General features: G+C 36.3%; 1 protein-coding gene across 1 annotated transcript in view; it reads left to right on the top strand.

The window, feature by feature from the left end:
* LOC123594382 (fibronectin type III domain containing protein 3C1-like) overlaps window positions 1–18484 on the top strand; it is a 51693-nt gene extending 33209 nt beyond the window's left edge. Inside the window, exons 16-17 of the mRNA XM_045471161.1 lie at window positions 17649–17923; window positions 18268–18484. Coding sequence (XP_045327117.1) covers window positions 17649–17923; window positions 18268–18484 — 492 coding nt within the window. The remainder of the gene's footprint in view (window positions 1–17648; window positions 17924–18267) is intronic.
* The last annotated feature ends 3108 nt before the right edge of the window (window positions 18485–21592 follow it).

Here is a 21592-nt window from a genome sequence, read left to right as displayed (position 1 = left end):
AATGTCTATAAGTGATTTGCTTCAGCTTTAAAGACACACACAAACTGAAGGTGAAGGGATGGGAAAAGATATTCCATGCAAAAGGAAATCAAAAGAAGGCAGGGGTAGATATACATATATTAGACAAAATAGACTTTCAGCCAATTGTCAATAAGAGACAGATAAGGTTACTATACAGTGAAAAATGGCTCAATCCATTACAATATCATTTGTAAATATTAATGAACCCAACACAAAGCACCTAAGTATATAAGGCAAATGCTAACGGACCTAAGGGAGAAATAAACAACAATGCAATAATAGTAGAAAACTTTAATATTCCATGTTCAACAATGGATAGATTGCCCAAACAGAAAATTAGTAAGGAAACATGGGACTTAACCTGCATGTTAGACCAGATGGACTTAACAGACATTTATAAAACATTCTATATAACAGTGGCATACACATTCTTCTCAAGCACATATGGAATACTCTCAAGGATAGATCATATGTTATGTCGCAAAAAAAGCCTTAATAAATTTAAGAAGATTGAAATGATATCAAGTATCTTTTCCAACCACGGTGGTATGGAACTAGAAATTAATTGCAAGAAGAAAATTGGAAAATTCACAAATATGTGGAGATTAAACCACATACCACTGAATAGCCAATAGGTCAAAGAAGACATAAAAAGAGAAATAAAAAAATATCTTGAGACAAATGAAAATGTAAATACAACATACAAAAATTTAATAGGATGCAGCAAAAGCTCTAAGAGAGAACTTCATAGTGATAAATACCCACAATAAAGAAAAAGAAAGAGCTCAAATAAACTAAATTTACACCTTAAAGAAAACAAACTAAACAAACTAAAAAAAGAAAACAAACTAAGCCTAGTATAATAATGAAATCACAAAATGAACTAACAGTAAACTAGTAAAAGAAATGAAATAACAAAGATCAGAACGGAAATGAATAGAGACTAAAAAGAAAATAGAAATCAACAAAACTAAGACTTGGATGTTTTTCTTAAAGATAAACAAAATAGACAAACATTTATCTAAACTTACCAAGAAAATAAGAATAAGGATTCAAACAGAAATGAAAGAGGAGGGGCGCCTGGGTGGCTCAGTCGGTTAAGCGTCCGACTTCGGCTCAGGTCAGAATCTCGCGGTTCGTGAGTTCAAGCCCCGCGTCGGGCTCTGTGCTGGTGGCTCAGAGCCTGGAGCCTGTTTCAGATTCTGTGTCTCCCTCTCTCTCTGCCCCTCCCCTGTTCATGCTCTGTCTCTCTCTGTCTCAAAAATAAATAAAGGTTAAAAAAAATTTTTTTTAAAAAAGAAATGAAAGAGGAGACTTTACAACAGATGCCATAGAAATACAAAGCATCATAAGAGTTTACTATGAATAATTACATGCCAAGTTGAAAAACGTAGAAGAAATAGATATGTTCCTGGAAACATACAATCTACTCCAACTGAATCATGAATAAATAGATAATATGAACAGATCAATAATGAATAAGGAAATTGAATCAATAATAAAAAAACCTCCCAATAAAGAAAAGTCCAGGACCTGACAGCATTACTAGTGAATTATACCAAACACTTAAAGAACTAATAGCAATTCTCAAACTCTTTCAAAAAATAGGAGAGAATACTTCACAACTCATTTTATGAGGTCAGCAGTATGATACTATACCAGACAAAAACAGTACAAGAAAATTACAGGCCAATATCCCTGAGAAACATAGATGAGAAACAAAAAATCCTCAAAATAGTAGCAAACCAAATTCAACAATACATTAAGTGTATAATGCACGATGATCAAGTAGAATTTATTCCAGGAATTCAAGGATGGTTCAACATCTGCAAATCAATCAATGTGATATACCACATTAATGAAATGAGGGATAAAAGTCATATGATCAAAAAAATCATATGATCCTCTCAATAGATGTAGAAAAAGCATTTGACAAAATTATACATCCATTCAAAATAAAAAATACTTTCAACAAACTGCTTACAGAGGAAATATACCCCAACGTAATAAGGCCAGATAAGACAAGCTCACAGCTAACATTATTCTCAATGGTACAAAGCTGAAAATTTTTCCACCAAGATCAGTTACAAGACAAGGATGCCAACTCTTGTCACTTTTTAGTCAGCATAGTCCAAGGAGTACTAGCCAGAGAAATTGGGGAAGAAAAGGAAAAGGCATCCAAATCGTAAAGAAAGAAGTAAAACCATCCCTATTTTCAGATGATACATTATATGGAGAACATTCTAAGGACTCCACCAAAAAATTGTTAGAAATCATAATTGAATCCAGTAAAGTTACAGCATACAAAATGAATATACAAAAATCGATTGTGTTTCTATACACTAATAACAAACAATATGAAAGAGGGAGTAAGAAGACAATCCCATTTATGATTGTATCAAAAAGAATAAAATACTTAGGAATAAATTTAGCCAACGTGAAAGATTTACTGAAACTATATAAGACATTGTTGAAAGAAACTGAAGAAGACACGATTAAATGGAAAGATATTCTGTACTCATGGATTAGAAGAATTAACATTGTTAAAATATCCATAACTATCACAGAATCTATAGATTCAATGCAACCCCTGTGAAAATTCTAGTGACATTTTTCATATCAATAAAGTAAACAATTCTAAAATTTCTATGGAACCACAAAAGACTCCAAATAGCCAAAGAAATCCTGACAAAGAACAAAGGAGAGGCATCATACTTCCTCCTATCAAACTATATTACAAAGCTATAGTAATCTAAACAGTATGGTTTTAGCATAGAAACAGATACATAAATACATGGAACAGAATAAAGACCCAAGAAATAAACAGGATATGTGGTCAGTTAATTTATGTCAAAGGAGCCAGGAATATATAAGAGGAAATGGATTATCTCCTCTAAATGGTAAATTGGGCAGCCATGTGCAAAAGAATGAAACTGAACCACTATCTTACATCATACACAAAATTCAGTAAAAAATGAGTTAATGGCTTCAACATAAGAAATGAAACTATAAAAATCCTAGGAGAAAACATACGGGGTAGGCCTCTTGACATTAGTTGTGGCAATGATATTTTGGATTTGACACCAAAAGCAAAGGAACCAAAAACAAAAATAAATAAGTGGGACTACATCAAACTAAAATCCTTCAGCACAGCAAAGTAAACATCCAAAAAGTTAGAAGGCAACCTATAGAATGGGAGAAAATATTTGCAAATCATATATTTGATAAAGGGTTACTATCATAAACATATGAGGAACTCATACAATTCAATAGCAAAAAAACTAATAATTCAATTTAAAACTTAGTAGAGTAAAAGAATAGACATATTTCCAAAGAAAACATACAAATACCCGACAGGTACATGAAAAGATGATCAAAATGACTAAACATCAGAGAAATACAAACAAAAACTACATGTGATATTAACTCACACCTGTCAGAATGGCAGTCATCACCCTTTTTTTTTTTGTATTTTAATTCCAATATACCTAACATACAGTGTTATATTAGTTTCAGCTGTACAATATAATAATTCAACAATTCCATACATCACCCAGTACTCATCACAACAAGTGTATTCTTTAATCCCCATCATCTATTTAACTCATCCTCCCACCCCCTTCCCATCTGGTAATGAAAAGTTTGCTCTCTATAGTTATAGTCTATTAGTTTCTTTCTCTCTCATTTTTTCCTCTCATTTTTTTTTCTTAAATTCTACATATGCATGAAATCATGTCATATTTGTCTTTCTCTCACGGACTTATTTCACTTAGCATTATACTCTCTAGCTCCATCCATGTCACTGCAAATGGCAAGATTTCATTCTTTTTTTCCTGGCTGAATAATGAGCCTATATATATACATATATACCACATCTTTTTTTAATGTTTATTTATTTTGAGAGAGATAGAGTGCAAGTGGGGGAGGGGCAGAGAGAGGGAGGGAAACAGAATCGCAAACAGGATCTGCACTGCCAGCTCAGAGGCCAATGTGGGGCTCCAACTCGCAAACTACGAGATCATGACCTGAGCCAAAATCAAGAGTAGGACACTGAACCAACAGAGCCACCAAGGCACCCCATACATACCACATCTTTACCATTCATCTATTGGTGGATACTTGGGCTGCTTACATAATTTGGCTATGTTAAATAATACTGCAGTACACAAAGGGGTGCATGTATCACTTTGAATTAGTGTTTTTGTCTTTTGGGGGTAAATACCCAGTAGTGTGATTACTGGACTGTAGGGAAGTTCTATTTTTAACATTATGAGGAAGTTCTATTTTTAACATACTACTTTTCACCGTGACTACACCAGTTTGCATTCCCACCAGCAGTGCTAGCAGGTTCCATTTTCTCCACATCCTAGCCAATGTTTGTTGTTTATGATTTTAATCATTCTGACAGGTGTGAGGTGATATCTCACTGTAGTTTTTTTTTTCATCACTGAAGTTTTGACTTGCATTTTTCCCTGATGTCTAGTAATGTTGAACATCTTTTTGTGTGTCTGTAATACATTTGAACGTCTTTTTTGCAGAAGTGTCTGTTCATATCTTCTTTCCATTTTTTACATGTTTATTTTGAGAGAGTGTGTGTGCAAGCAGGGAAGGAGCAAAGAGGGAGGGAGAGAGAGAAACCCAAGAAGACTCCACACTGCATGGAGCCCAATGCAGGGCTCAATCTCACAGACCATGAGATCATGACCTGAGTTGAAATCAAGAGTTGGACACTTAGCCAACTGAGGCACCCAGGTGCCCCTCCACTCCCACTTTTAATTTGATTATTTGATTTTGGGGCATGGAGCTGTACCAGTTCTTTATATATTTTGGATACTAACCCTTTTTCAGATATATCATTTGAAAATATCTTCTCCTATTCAGTAGGTTGACTTTTAGTTTTATGGATTGTATCTTTCATATACAGAAGGGTGTTATTTTGCTGTAGTTCCACGAGTTTATTTTTGTATTTATTTCCCTTGCCTCAGGAGATATATCCAGAAAAATTATTTGATGGCCAATATTAAAGACATTTATGCCTATGCCTCCTTCTAGGATTTTTATGGTTTCAGGTCTCATATCTAGGTCTTTAATCCGTTTTTAGTTTATTTTTGTGTATGGTGTTAGAAAGTGGTCCAGTTTCACTGTTTTGTATGTAGCTGTTCAGTGTTCCCAACACCATTTGTTGAAGAGATGGTCTTCTTTCCCATTGAATATTCTTTCCTGCTTTGCTAAAGATGGATCATATAATTGTGGTTTCATTTCTGAGTTTTCCTTTCTGTTGCATTGGTCCGTGAGTCTATTTTTGTGCCAGTACCATACTGTTTTGATTACTATACCTTTGTAATATAACTTGAAGCCCGGAGTTGTGATGCCTCCCGCTATGCTTTTTTTTTTTTTTTTTTTTTTTTCTCTCCAAAATTGCTTTGGCTATTCGGGATCTTTTGTGATACCATAAAAATTTTAGAATAGTTTATTCTAGTTATGTGAAAAATGCCCTTGGTAGTTTGAAAGGGATTGCATTAAATCTGTAGATTGCTTTAGGTAGCATAGACATTATAATAATATTTGTTCTTCCAGTCCATGAGCATAGAATGTCTTTCCATTTCTTTGTGACATCCTCAAATTCTTTCAACAATTTTTTATAGTCTTCAGAGTTCAGCTCCCTCATACCTTTCATTAGGTTCATTTCTAGGTATCTTGTTTTCTTGTTGTAATTGTAAATTGGATTGTTTGCTTCATCTTTTTCTACTGCTTTATTACTGGTGTATAGAATACAGCAGATTTCTGTACATTCATTTTGTATCCTACAAATGGGAGTCTTTTGGGTTTTCAATACATAGTATGATGTCATGTGCAAATGGTGAAATTTTTACTTCTTCCTTACCAATCTGTATGCCATTTATTTTTGTTGTTATTGTCTGATTGCTGTGCCTAGGACTTCCAGTAGTATGTTGAATTAAAGTGCTGAGAGTGGACATCCTTGTCTCGTTCCTGACCTTAGGGGAAAAGCTCTGAATTTTTCCCCAGTGAGTATGATGTTAGCTGAGTGTTTTTCATATATGACCTTTATTATGTTGAGGTATATTTCCTCTAAACCTACTTGCTTGAGGGTTTGTATCATTAATGAATGATGTACTTTGTGAAATGCTTTTTCTTCCTCCATTAAAATGATCATGTGTTTTTAATATTTTCTCTTATTGATGTGATGTATTACATTGATTAATTTGCGAATACTGAACCACCCTTGCATCCCGAGAATAAATCCCACTTGATTGTGGTGAATGATTTTTAAATGCATTGTTAGATTCAGTTTGCTAGTATTTCGTTGAGAATCTTTGCATCTATGTACATCAGAGATACTGGCCCGTAGCTCATTCTGTGCTGTCTTTATCTGGTTTTGGCAGGTGATAGTGGCCTCATAGAATGAATTTGGAAGCTTTCCTTCTTCTATTTTTTGGAATAGTTTGAGAAGAATAGGTATTAACTTTTCCCTAAATGTTTGCTATAATTCATTTATGAAGCCATCTCGTCTTGGACTTTTCTTTGTTGGGGTTTTTTGATTATTGACTCAGTGTCTTTGCTGTTAATTGTTCTGTGCAAATTTTCTATTTCTTCCTGCTTCAGTTTTTGTAGGTTATATATTTCTAGGAACTTATCCATTTCTTCTAGGTGGACCAATTTGTTGACATATAGCTTTTCATAATATTCATTGACAATTGCCTGTTATTTCTGTGGTGTTGGTTATTTCTCCTCTTTCATTTGTGATTTTAAGTTCTCTCTCTCTTTTCTCTCTCTCTCTCTCTCTCACTCTCTCTCTCTCTCTCTCTGTCTCTCAATAAGTCTGACTAGAAATTTACTGATTTTGTTGATCATTTCAAAGAACCAGCTCCTGATTTTATTGATCTGTTCTATTTTTTTTTTTACTTTATATATCATTTATTTCTACACTGATCTTTATTATTTCCTTCCTTCTGCTGTTTTGAGTTTTGTTTGTTCTTCTTTTCTAGCTCCTTTAACAGTAAGATTAGGTCGTTTGAGATTTTTCTTGATTTCTGAGTGGGAAGGAAAGACAAAAAGTGACAAACACTAGAAAAGAACAGAGAAAATCTCTAGAAATGATAAAACCAGTAATAAAATGGCACTAAATACATATCTATCAATAATTATGCTAAATGTAAATGTACTGAACACTCTACTCAAAAGATATAGGGTGTCATAATGGATAAAAAACAAGACCCATCTATATGCTGCCTACAAGTGACTCAGTTTAGACCTACAGACACCTGCAGATTGAAAGTGAGGGGTGGAGAAATATTTATCATGCAAATGGACATCAAAAGAAAGCCAGAGCAGTAATACTTATATCAGACAAACTATATTTTAAACCAAATATAGTAACAAGAGATAAGGAAGGTCACTATATCATAATAAAGGGGGTTATGCAATAAGAAGATCTAACATTTGTAAATATTTATGCCAACAGCTTGGGAGCACCCAAATATATAAAATAGCTAATAACAAACATGAAGGAACTCAGGAGCTCATTGGTAATATACAATAATAGCAGGGGACATTAACACCCTACTTACATCATTGGACAGATTATCTAAACAGAAAATCAACAAGGAAACAATGGCTTTGAATGACACAGTGGACCAGATTGACTTAACAGATATATTCAGAACATTACATCCTAAAGCAGCAGAATACACATTGTTCTCAAGTGCACATGGAATATTTTCCAGAATAGAATACATACTAGGTCACAAATCAGGCTTCAACCATTACAAAACATTTGAGATCATACCATGCGTATTTCCAACCACAACACTATGAAACTTGAAGTCAACAACAAGAAAAAATTTGGAAAGACCAAAAATATATGGAGGGTAAAGAACATGCTACTAAAGAATGAAGGAGTCAACCAGTAAATCGAAGAAGAAATTTTAAAAATACATGGGAACAAATTAAAACGAAAACACAATGATCCAAAACCATTGGGATGCAGCAAAAGTAGTATCAAAAGTAGCAGCAAAGTACACGACCAACCTCAAGAACCAAGAAACATCTCAGATAAACAACCTAACCTTACACCCAAAGGTGCTAGAAAAAGAACATAAACAAAGCCTAAAGCCAGATGAATAAGTGAAATAACAAATATTAGAGTAAAAATAAATGTTATAGAAACAAATAAAAAAAAAAAAACCAGAACAGATCAATGAAACCAGGAGCTGGTTCTTTGAAAAATTTAATAAAATTGATTAAGCCCTAGCCAACCGTATCAAAAAGAAAAAAGACCATGGGGCGCCTGGGTGGCTCAGTCGGTTAAGCGTCTGACTTCGGCTCAGGTCATGATCTCACGGTCCGTGAGTTCGAGCCCCACATCGGGCTCTGTGCTGACAGCTCAGAGCCTGGAGCCTGCTTCAGATTCTGTGTCTCCCTCTGTCTCTGACCCTCCCCCGTTCATGCTCTGTCTCTCTCTGTCTCAAAAATAAATAAACATTAAAAAAATAAAAAAAAAAGAAAAAAGACCATAATCAATAAAATCACCAATGAGAAAGGAAAAATAACCAACACCCCAGAACTACAAACAATTATAAGAGAATATAATGAAAAATTATATGCCAACAAATTGGACAACCTGCACAAAATGGATAAATTCCTAGAAACACATAAGCTACCAAAACTGAAACAGAAATAAATAAAAAACTTGAACAGGTCAATACCCAGCAATGAAAGTGAATCAGTAATCAAAAAACTCCCAACAAACAAAACTCCAAGACCAGGTGTCTTCACAGGGGAATTCTACCAGACATTTAAAGAACAGTTCATATCTATTATTCACAAACTATTCTAAAAATAATAGAAATTGAAGGAAAAACTCCAAACTCATACTATGAGGCCAGCTTATCCTGATGCCAAAACCCTACAGGGATTCCACTAAAAAAGCAAACTACAAGCCAATATCCCTTATGAACATGGATGTACAAATTCTTAACAAAATACTAGCATATTGAACCCAACAGTGCATTAAAAGATCATTCACCATGATCAAGTGCGATTTATTGCTGAGTTGCAAGGGTGGTTCAATATTCACAAATCACTTAATGTGATACACCACATTAATAAAAAACGGGATAAGAACCATATGAACAATAGATGCAGAAAAAGCATTTGACAAAGTACAGCATCAATTCTTTTTTTTTTTTTTTTTTTTAGTTTTTTTAAGTTTATTTATTTTGAGAGAGAGGGTGCAAACAGGGTAGGGGCAGAAAGAGAAGGGGATACAGAATCTGAAGCAGGTTCCAGGCTCTGAGCTGTCAGCACAGAGTCCGATGCAGGGCTCGAACTCATGAACCATGAGATCATTACCTGAGCCAAAGTCAAACACTTAACCGACTAAGTCACTCAGGTGCCTCGTATCCATTCTTGCTTAAAAAAAAAAAAAAACAAAAACAAAAAAAAAAACTTCAACAAAGTAGGGATAGATGGAACATACCTCAACAAAATAAAGGCCATATATTAAAAAACTCATAGCTAGTATCATCTTCAATGGGGAAAAACTGAGAGCTTTTCTTCCACGGTCAGGAACAAAACAGGGTGTCCACTCGCACCACTTTTATCTAACATAGTACTGGAAGTCCTAGCCTCAGCAATCAGACAACACAAAGAAATAAAAAGCATCTAAATTGGCAAGGAAGAAGTCAAACTTTCACTATTTGCAGATGACATGATACTATATATAGAAAACTCAAAAGACTCCACAAAAATATTGCTAGAACTGATATAGGAAACTCAGCCAAAATGAAACGGACATCTGAATATCCCTATAGCCATTAAAGAAGTTGAATTCATAACTAAAAAACCCCTGAAAGAGAAATCTGCAGGTCGAGATAGTTTCACTGGAGAATTCCACAAAGTCTTTAAAGAAAAAGTAACACCAATTTAAAATAATATTTTCCAGAAAATAAAAGATGAGAGAGTTACCAATTCCTTTTATGAGGAAAGTATCACCCTAAAACCAAAATCAAAGAGTGTAGGAAAAAAACCCAAAAACCAATAACTCATTTAGATGCAAAAAACCCTCAACAAAATAATGGCATATCAAATCCAGCACTGTACAAAAAGAATTATACACCAAGACCAAGTGGGATTTATTTCAGCTATGCAACCCTAGTTTGAAATTGAAAAACCAATGTAACTTTTTATACAAACAGGGTGGAGATGAAAAATCATATGATCATATTAATTGACACAGAAAACACATTTAACAAAATCCAACACCCATTAGTGATGAAAAAAAAATCTCATAAAGTTAGGAATAGATGGGGACTTCCTCAACTTATACAGAGCATCTACAAAAAAACCTACAGCTAACATCATATGTACCAGTGATTTCCTCCAAAAACAAAGCAAAGATGTCAGCTCTAATCAGTCTTAATCTTAATTCAGCCATTGCAATAAGGTGAGTAAAGGAAATAAAAGGCATCCATGTTAGAAAGGAAGAAATAAAACTACTTATTTTGCAGATAATATGATTATCTACATAGACCACCACCCAGAATGTACAAAAATCTCCTAGAACTAATATGTGAGGTCAGCAAGGTTGCAGGACACAAGATCAACACCCCAAAATAACCCACATTTCTATTTACTAACAACAAACATGTATAAACAGACATTCAAAACACAATACCATTATACTCTTTAGCTCCATCCATGTCATTGCAAATTGCTAGAGAGTATAACGCTAAGTGAAACAAGTTAGTTAAAAAAATACCATATGTTTTCCTTCATATGTAGCATTTAAGAAATAAAATAAAGGAGCAAAGGGAAAAAAAGAGAGAAAAACAAAGAAGCAGACTCTTAACTATGGAAAACAAAACTTATGCTTACCAGAGGGGAGGGGATGGGTTTATGGGTTAAATAGGTGATGAGGACTGAGGAGTGCACTTTTTGTGATGAGCACCAGGTGATGTATGGAATTGTTGAATCACTATATTGTGCACTTGAAACTATTATAACACTGTATGTTAACTGTACTGGAATTTGAAATAAGAATAAATACATACATACATACATACATCATATATACATATACAAATACACAAATAAATACATAAATAAAGTATGTATTTGAAAACACAGTACCACTTACCATCACTTCTAAGAAAATATTTAGGTATAAATCCAACAAAACATATACTGTACATGTATGCTGAAAATTGCATAATGCTAATTAATCAAGAAAGACCTAAATAACTAAAGAGACATACCATGTTCATAGATGGGAAGACTAAATATAGTAGAGATGTCAGTTTTCCCCAAGAAGATTTATAAGTTTAATGTAATTTCTATGGAAATCTCAGCAAGTTTATTTATAGATATGTGCAATCTCATTCTAACTTTCATTTGGAAAGTCACCAGACCTAGAAAAATCAATCTTGAAAGAGAAAAAGAAGGTGGACAAAACCACTCTACTTAATGTTAAAGCTTACTATTTAACTACAGTAATCAAGACAGTGTAGTATTAGTGGAGGGAAAGATACATAAGTCAATGAAACAGAATAGAGGACCCAGAGAGAGGAAGTATGGAAGATGGCAGCGTAGGAGGACACTGGGCTCACCTCGTCCTGCTGACTGCTGAGATTCCACCCACATCGACCTAAATAACCCAGGAAACCACCGGCAGACTAGCAGAATGTACTCTCTGGAGCCAAGCATAAACAAGAGGCCCACGGAAGAGGGTAGGAAGGGTAAAGAGGCAGTGCGTGCTACACGGACTGGCAGGAGGGAGCCAGGGCGGTGGAGGGGCAGTGTGCTGGGCAAGGCAGAGCCCCCGAAGTCTGGCTTCCAAAAGCAGAGGGGCCGGACTGTGTGAGTTCTGACAGCCAGCAGGACTTAATATCTGGAATGTTAAAAGTCGACAACTCTGCTCTCAGAGAGCAGTGAGGGTGAGAGGATGCTGGGAGGGAGAGTTGTTGAGCCCAGGAAGACAGAGTTCAGCTGCCGAAATTCCAAAGGGAACTAGTTCCTGTCACTGAACTTGCTTGCACCATGCACACGCCCAATGCTGTGCTTCTGTGGATCCACCCCTCCAACAGCCCTGCCTACTCCTGGTGCTGCAGGGCCCCTCCGCAGGGGACTACCAATGGCAAAGCTAGCTAAGCCTACCCCTCCCGCCCCTGTGCACCTTGCAGATCATCCCCGGCTAATACGCCCTTGGGCAGATCTCCTCGAAGCAGCACCACAAGCCTGGCAGTGTGCAAGCAGCCCAGACAGGGACCACACCACTCCACAGTGAGTCCTGACCCTGGGAGAGAGGAAGATAAGGTACACACCAGTCTGACTGTGGACCCCGCAGTGGGCTGGGGACAGACATCGGGTCTGACTGAAGCCCCGCCCACCAACACAAGTTTCTCCGGACAGCACAAGGGAAGTGCCCTGCAGTTGGGAGCTACCACAGGGACTAGCCAAAATGACAAAACGGAAGAATTCTCCTCAAAAGACACTCCAGGAAGTAGCGACAGCTAACGAATTGATCAAAACCGATTTAGGCAATATAATGGAACAAGAATTTAGAACAATAGCCATAAAATTAATCGCTGGGCTAGAAAAAAGCATAGAGGACAGCAGAGAATCTACCACAAAGATCAAGGGACTAAGAAACAGTCATGAGAAACTAAAAAATTCTATAAATGAGGTGCAAAATAAAATGGAGGCGGCCATAGCACGGATTGAAGAGGCAGATGAGAGAATAGGTGAATTAGAGGATAAAATTATGGAAAAAGAGGAACCTGAGAAAAAGAGAGATAAAAAAAATCCAGGAGTATGAGGGGAGAATTAGAGCACTAAGTGATGCAATCAAACGGAACAATATCCATATCATAGGAATTCCAGAGGAAGAAGAAGAGAGAGAAAGGGGCTGAAGGTGTACTTGAACAAATCATAGCTGAGAACTTCCCTGATCTGGGGAAGGAAACAGGCATTGAAATCCAAGAGGCACACAGAACTCCCTTCAGACATAACTTGAATCGATCTTCTGCACGACATATCATAATGAAACTGGCAAAATACAAGGACAAAGAGAATTCTGAAAGCATCTAGGGAATAAACAGGCCCTAACTTACAAAGGTAGACACATAAGGGTAGTAGCAGACCTATCTACTGAAACTTGGCAGGCCAGAGAGGAATGGCAGGAAATCCTCAATGTGATGAACAGATAAAATATGCAGCCAAGAATCCTTTATCCAGCAAGTCTGTCATTCAGAATAGAAGGAGAGATAAAGGTTTTCCCAAACAGAAACTGAAGGAATTCATCACCACTAAACCAGCCCTACAAGAGATCCTAAGGGGGATTCTGTGAGTGAAATGTTGCAAGGACCACAAAGTACCAGAGACATCACTACAAGCATGAAACCTAAAGACATCACAAGAACTCTAAACCCATATCTTTCAAAAATAACACTGAGTGTAAATGGACTACATGCTCCAACCAAGAGACATAGGGTATCAGAATGGATAAAAACCAAGACCCATCTATTTGCTGTTTAGGAGAGACTCATTTTAGACCTCAGGACACCTTCAGATTGAAAGTGAGGGGATGGAGAACTATCTATCATGCTACTGGAAGTCAAAAGAAAGCTGGAGTAGCCATACTTATATCAGACAAACTAGACTTTAAATTAAAGGCTGTAACAAGAGATGAAGAAGGGCATTATATAATAATTACAGGCACTATCCATCAGGAAGAGCTAACAATTATAAGTGTCTATGTGCCAAATACGGGAGCCCTCAAATATATAAAACAATCGCAAACATAAGCAACCTTATTGATAAGAATGTGGTAACTGCAGGGGACTTTAATACCCCACTTACAACGATGGATAGATCATCTAGACACAGGATCAATAAAGAAACAAGGGCCTTAAAGGGTACATCGGATCAGATGGACTTGACAGATATATTTAGAATTCTGCATCTCAAAGCAACAGAATATACTTTCTTCTCGAGTGCATGTGGAACATTCTCCAAGATAGATCACATACTGGGTCACAAAACAGCCCTTCATAAGTATACAGGAATTGAGATCATACCATGCACACTTTCAGACCACAATGCTATGAAGCTTGAAATCAACCACAGGAAAAAGTCTGGAAAACCTCCAAAAGCATGGAGGTTAAAGAACACCCTACTAACGAATGAGTGGGTCAACCAGGCAATTAGAGAAGAAATTAAAAAATATATGGAAACAAATGAAAATGAAAAGACAACAATCCAAACGCTTTGGGATGCAGCGAAGGCAGACCTGAGAGGAAAATACATTGCAATCCAGGCCTATCTCAAGAAACAAGAAAAATCCCAAATACAAAATCTAACAGCACACCTAGAGGAAATAGAAGTGGAACAGCAAAGACACCCCAAACCCAGCAGAAGAAGAGAAATAATAAAGATCAGAGCAGAAATAGACAATATAGAATCTAAAAAAAAATGTAGAGCAGATCAATGAAAGCAAGAGTTGGTTTTTTGAAAAAATAAACCAAATGGATAAACCTCTAGCCAGGCTACTCAAAAAGAAAAGGGAGATAACCGAAATAGATAAAATCATGAATGAAAATGGAATTATTACAACCAATCCCTCAGAAATACAAGCAATTATCAGGGAATACTATAAAAAATTATATACCAACAAACTGGGCAACCTGGAAGAAATGGACAAATTCCTCAGCACCCACACACTTCCAAAACTCAAACAGGAAGAAATAGAAAACTTGAACAGACCCATAACCAGCGAAGAAATTGAATCAGTCATCAAAAATCTCCCAACAAATGAGTCCAGGACCAGATGGCTTCCCAGGGGAATTCTACCAGACATTTAAAGCAGAGATAATACCTATCCTTCCCAAGCTGTTCCAAAAAATAGAAAGGGAAGGAAAACTCCCAGACTCATTCTATGAAGCCAGCATTACTTTGATTCCCAAACCATACAGAAAACCAGCAAAAACAGAGAATTACAGGCCAATATCCCTGATGAATATGGATGCAAAAATTCTCAACCACATACTAGCAAATCGAATTCAGCAGCATATAAAAAGAATTGTTCATCATGACCAAGTGGGATTCATTCCTGGGCTGCAGGCCTGGTTCAACATTCGGAAATCAATCAATGTGATACATCACATTAATAGAAGAAAATAAAAGAACCATATGATCCTGTCAATCGATGCAGAAAAAGCATTTGACAAGATTCAGCATCTTTTCTTAATAAAAACCCTTGAGAAAGTCGGGATAGAAGGAACATACTTAAACATCATCAAAGCCATTTATGAAAAGTCCACAGCTAATATCATCCTCAATGGGGAAAAACTGAGAGCTTTCCCCCTGAGATCAGGAACACGACAGGGGTGTCCACTCTCACCGCTGTTGTTTCACATAGTGTTGGAAGTTCTAGCATCAGCAATCAGACAACAAAAGGAAATCAAAGGCATCAAAATTGGCAGAGATGAAATCAAGCTTTCACTTTTTGCAGATGACATGATATTATACATGGAAAACCCGATAGACTCCACCAAAAGTCCGCTAGAACTGATACATGAATTCAGCAACGTCGCAGGATACAAAATCAACGTACAGAGATCAGTTGCATTCTTATACACTAATAATGAAGCAGCAGAAAGACAAATAAAGAAACTGATCCCATTCACAATTGCACCAAGAAGCATAAAATACCTAGGAACAAACCTAACCAAAGGTATAAAAGATCTGTTTGCTGAAAACTATAGAAAGCTTATGAAGGAAATTGAAGAATACACAAAGAAATGGAAAAACATTCCGTGCTCATGGATTGGAAGAATCAACATTGTTAAAATGTCAGTACTACCCAAAGCTATCTACACATTCAATGCAATCCCACGCAAAATTGCACCAGCATTCTTCTCGAAGCTAGAACAAGCAGTCCTAAAATTTACATGGAGCCACAAAAGACCCCGAATAGCCAAAGTAATATTGAAGAAGACCAAAGCGGGAGGCATCACAATCCCAGACTTTAGCCTCTACTACAAAGCTGTAATCATCAAGACAGCATGGTATTGGCACAAAAACAGACACATAGACCAATAGAACAGAATAGAGATTCCAGAATTGGACCCACAAACGTATGGGCAACTAATCTTTGACAAAGCAGGAAAGAATATCCAATGGGAAAAAGACAGTCTCTTTAACACATGGTGCTGGGAGAACTCGACAGAAATATGCAGAAGAATGAAACTAGACCACTTTCTTACACCATTCCAAAAAATAAACTCAAAATGGATAAAGGACCTGAATGTGAGACAGGAAACCATCCAAACCCTAGAGGAGAAAGCAGGAAAAAACCTCTCTGACCTCAGCAGCAGCAGCAGCAGCAGCAGCAGCAGCAGCAGCAGCAGCAACTTCTTGCTTGATACATCTCCAAAGGCAAGGGAATTAAGAGCAAAAATGAACTACTGCAAACTCATGAAGATAAAAAGCTTCTGCACTACAATAGAAACAATCAACAAAACTAAAAGCAACCGACAGAATGGGAAAAGATATTTGCAAATGACATATCAGACAAAGGGCTGGTATCCAAAACCTATAAATAGCTCACCAAACTGCACACCCAAAAAACAAATAACCCAGTGAAGAAATGGGCAGAAAACATGAATAGACACTTCTCTAAAGAAGACATTCAGATGGCCAACAGGCACATGAAAAGATGCTCAATGTCACTCCTCATCAGGAAACTATAAATCAAAACCACACTCAGATACCACCTCATGCCAGTCAGAGTGGCTAAAATGAACAAATCAGGAGGCTCTAGATGCTGGCCAGGATGTGGAGAAACGGGAACCCTCTTGCACTGTTGGTGGGAATGCAAACTGATGCAGCCGCTCTGGAAAACAGTGTGGAGGTTCCTCAAAAATTAAAAATAGGCCTACCCTACGACCCAGCAATTGCACTGCTAGGAATTTGCCCAAGGGATACAGGAGTGCTGATGCATAGGGGCTCTTGTACCCCAATGCTTAGAGCAGCACTTTCAACAATAGCCAAATTATGGAAAGAGCCTAAATGTCCATCAACTGATGAATGGATAAAGAAATTGTGGTTTATATACACAATGGAATACTACGTGGCAATGAGAAAGAATGAAATATGGCCCTTTGTAGCAACGTGGATGGAACTGGAGAGTGTTATGCTAAGTGAAATCAGTCATACAGAGAAAGACAGATACCATATGTTTTCACACTTATGTGGATCCTGAGAAACTTAACAGAAGACCTTGGGCGAGGGGAAGGAAAAAAACGTTAGTGAGGGAGGGAGCCAAAACTTAAGAGACTCTTAAGAACTGAGAACAAACTGAGGGTTAATGGGGGGGTGGTCGGGAGGGGTGGGTGGGTGATGGGTATTGAAGAGGGCACCGGTTGGGATGAGCACTGGGTGTTGTATGGAAAGCAATTTGACAATAAATTTCATATTAAAAGAATTAAAAATAAACTACTTTGTATATTTAAAAAAATAAAATAAAGTGATTAAAAATGAATAAATTACCTTGTCTTTATGCACAAAACAAAGTAACAATGAAGCTCTAACCGAGTATACTTCTTCAGGCTGTAAACGTAGCTGGAGTTGGACTGTTTGGAGGAACTGGCAGAGTAACCACATCAGCAACTGTACCAGCAGTAGTACCAATGCTACATGAAGTTGAAAACAAAGTTCCTGCCAAATTGGCATCATCTTGCATTGCTATTAAATGGGAGGAACCAGATTGCCATGGCTCTCCAATCACTGGATATAACATTGAATACGGAGACAGAAAAATTCAGACTGTTGATAGAGTAACAGAATGTCTTCTGAAAAACCTACAGCCTGATACCACATACATGTAAGTTGCTTATATCTTACTTTGGGTAGACAAAATTTTTTTGAGAATTTTAAACAAGTCTACATCTCTATGTTTTATATAGTCTACATATTTTTTGAAAGAGAATTTTACTGGGTCAGAAAAATTTGACGTTACTAAAATCCAGTGTCTCTCATCAAAAATTGTCAATAGTGATTATGCAAATTCAAGATTTTGGCTTCACAAATTTGTCTCTAATTATTAGTATAATATGATGGTCAATACTCTTTCATGGGGTTGCCAGAGGCATAGCTTAAATGTAGAAACTTATTTTCCTTTCTAAACCCAAATTAATAAAGTTTAATTTTTTTTCTTCTTACCACTAGAATCAGAATTCAAGCCATCAATCATTATGGACTAAGCCCTTTTAGCCAATCAATAAGAACCAAAACCAAGCCACTACCACTTGATCCTCCACATCTTGATTGTGTGGTCTATGGACACCAGAGCCTCAAACTGAAATGGGGTAACTCTTCAAGCAAAGGATTACTTTCCAACCTTATAAGCTACAATTTGTTAATAGGAGATAGATCTGGCAAGTAAGCTATTTGTACTATTAAACATGTATTACAATAAAAATGTTTTAAAATTTCTAAAATTTTAAAATTTCCTATCAAACCTATAATCCAAAGTGGTTTCAATGAAGTGATAGATGTGAAATCAGTATATTATTATGTTAAGCATACTTTCTTAAATTTCTACTGATAATTTAGCTCTCTATTTTTGCCTCTTCCAAAACACTTCTTCCTTTATAAAACATACATTAATACCAGGGAATAGAAGTTACCAAAGGAATATGAAAGCCAACACCGTGCCATTATGATATGTACAACCTGATTTTTTTTCCTTTTATGTTGTACATACCTGGCTTCAAGTTGATTTATTTAGGCCTTACTGAGGTACCAGTTTCAAGTCAGGTAAATAGAGTTATGTGTACTTGAATAACTGTTGATTAATAATATTGCTTCTCCCATATTGTTTCCCACTCCCAGATTTTCTATCATTTACCATGGACCTTGTCAGACTCACAAAGTGAACAGACTGAGTGAATATACTCAATACAAATTTAAAATACAAACATGCAATGAAGCTGGTGAGGGACCACTGTCTGGTATCTACACTTTCACTACAACCAAAACTCCACCAGCCACACTTAAAGGTAAGTATTATAAGCCAGACAATGAAGGTTGCATTAATATGAGCTCCAATAGTTCATATATAAAATTCTGCAGTAAGGTTTATTTTAAATGTTCAAAAATAGCAAAAGACTGTGCTACTTAATTATGGGCTCAAGGGGCAATTCAGAATTTAATAAGACTCTGAAAATCTTATTTTACTTTTTGAGGATTTTATTTAAATTTGTTAGTAAATGCATAGTATACTACTAGTTTCAGGTCTACAATATAGTGATTTCAACACCCAGAGCTCATCACAAGTGTACTCCTTAATCCCCTCTCCTATTTAACCCATCTCCACACCCACCACCCCTCTGGTAACCATTAGTTTGTTCTCTATAGTTAAGAGTCTCTTTCGTCATTTAATTCTCACACTTTTCTCCCCTTTGCTCATATGTTTTGTTTCTAATATTCACCACATGAGTGAAATCATATGGTATTTGTCTTTCTCTGGCAACTTATTTCGCTTAGGATAATCTTCCCTAGTTCCATCCACATCCTTGCAAATGGCAAGATTTCATTCCATTTTGTGAGATATATTCCATTGTAAATACATACCACTTCTTCGCTATTTATTCACCAGTTAATGGAAATTTGGGCTCCTTCAATAGTTTGGCTATTCTTGATAATGCTGCTATAAACATCGGGGTGCATGCACCCCCTGAGAACCTGTATTTTTGTATCCTTTGGGCAAATACCTAGTAGTGCAATTGCTGGATCATAGGGCAGTTCTATTTTTAACTTTTGAAGAACCTCAATACTGTTTTCCAATGTAGCTACACCAGTTTTTATTCACATTTACCGTGTAAGAGGGTTCCCCTTTCTCCACATTCTCGCCAACACCAGTCGTTGCTCGTGTTGTTGATTTTAGCTATTCTGTCAGGTGTGAGGTGATATCTCATTGTAGTTTTGATTTGTATTTCACTGATGATAAGTGATGAGCATCTTTTCATGTGCCTGCTGGCCATATGACTGTCTTCTTTGGAAAAAATGTCTATTCATGTCTTCTGCCCATTATACTTTTTCTTATATGTTGAGTTTTACAAGGTATTTGTATGTTTTGATACTAACCCTTTGTCAAATATGTCATTTGCAAATATCTTCTCCTTTTCAGCAAGTTTCCTTTTAGTTTTATTGATTGTTCCCTTTGCTGTGCACAAGCTTTTTATCTTGGTGAAGTCCCAATAGTTTATTTTTAATTTTGTTTCACTTACTTCAGGAGACATACCTAGAAATAAGTTGCTGCAGCCGATGTCAAAGAGGTTACCGCCTGTGTTATCTTCTAGGATTTTTATAGTTCCTATATCACATTTAGGCCTTTCATCCATTTTGAATTTATGTTTGTGTATGGTGTAAGACAGTAGTCCATACACAAACATAAATTTCACATGTTGCTGTCCAATTTCCCAACACTATTTGTTGAAGAGACTTTTTCCCACTAGATATTCTTTCCTGCTTTGTCAAAGATTAATTGACCATACAGTTGTGGAGTTATTTCATGGTTTTCTATTCTGTTCCCTTGATCTATGTCTATTTTTATGCCAGTACCATACTGTTTTGATCACTAACACTTTGTAATATCACTTTCAGTCTGGAATTGTGATGCCTCTGGCTTTGCTTTGCTTTTAAAGTTTGCTTTGGTTATTTAGCATCTTCTGTGGCTCCATACAAATTTTAGGATTGTTTGTTATAGCTCTGTGAAAAATGCTGGTGGTATTTTTGTAGGGATTGCATTAAATGTGTAGATTGCTTTGGGTAGTATACACATTTTAACAATATTTGTTCTTCCAATTCATGAGCATTGAATGTCTTTCCATTTCTTTGTGTCATCTTCAATTTCTTTCATCACCATTTTACAGTTCTCAGAGTACAGGTCTTTCATCTCTTTAGCTAGTTTTATTCCAAGGTATCTTATTGTTTCCAGTGCAATTGTAAATCAGATTGATTACTTACTTTCTCTTTTCACTGCTTCATTATTGGTGTATAGAAGTACAAAAGATCTCTCTACATCAAATTTGTACCCTGTGACTTCTCTGAATTCATGTATCAGTTCTAGCAATTTTTTGGTGGATTCTTTTGGATTTTCTATATACAATATCATGTCATCTGCAAAGAATGAAAGTCTGACTTCTTCCTTGCTGATATGGATTGATTTTGTTTCTTTTTGTTGTCTTATTGCTGAGGATGGGACTTCCAGTACTCTGTTAAATAACAGTGGTGAGAGTGGATATCCCTGTCTTATTCCTGACCATAGACAAAAAGCTCTCAGGTTTTCCCCATTGTGGATGATATTAGCTGTGTATATATATATATATAAATACCCATCATTCTTAAGGGATTTTATCATAAATGGATGTTGTACTTTGCCAAATGCTTTTTCTACATCTCTTGAAATAAACATGTGGTTCTTATCCTTTCTGTCATTAATGTGGTGTATCACAATGATTGATTTGTGAATACTGAACCACCCTTGCAG

This window comes from Leopardus geoffroyi, chromosome X, assembly GCF_018350155.1.
Source record: "Leopardus geoffroyi isolate Oge1 chromosome X, O.geoffroyi_Oge1_pat1.0, whole genome shotgun sequence".
NCBI lineage: Eukaryota > Metazoa > Chordata > Mammalia > Carnivora > Felidae > Leopardus > Leopardus geoffroyi.
The sequence above is the reverse complement of the archived record's forward strand: the minus strand, read 5'-3'. Positions and strand labels throughout refer to the sequence as shown.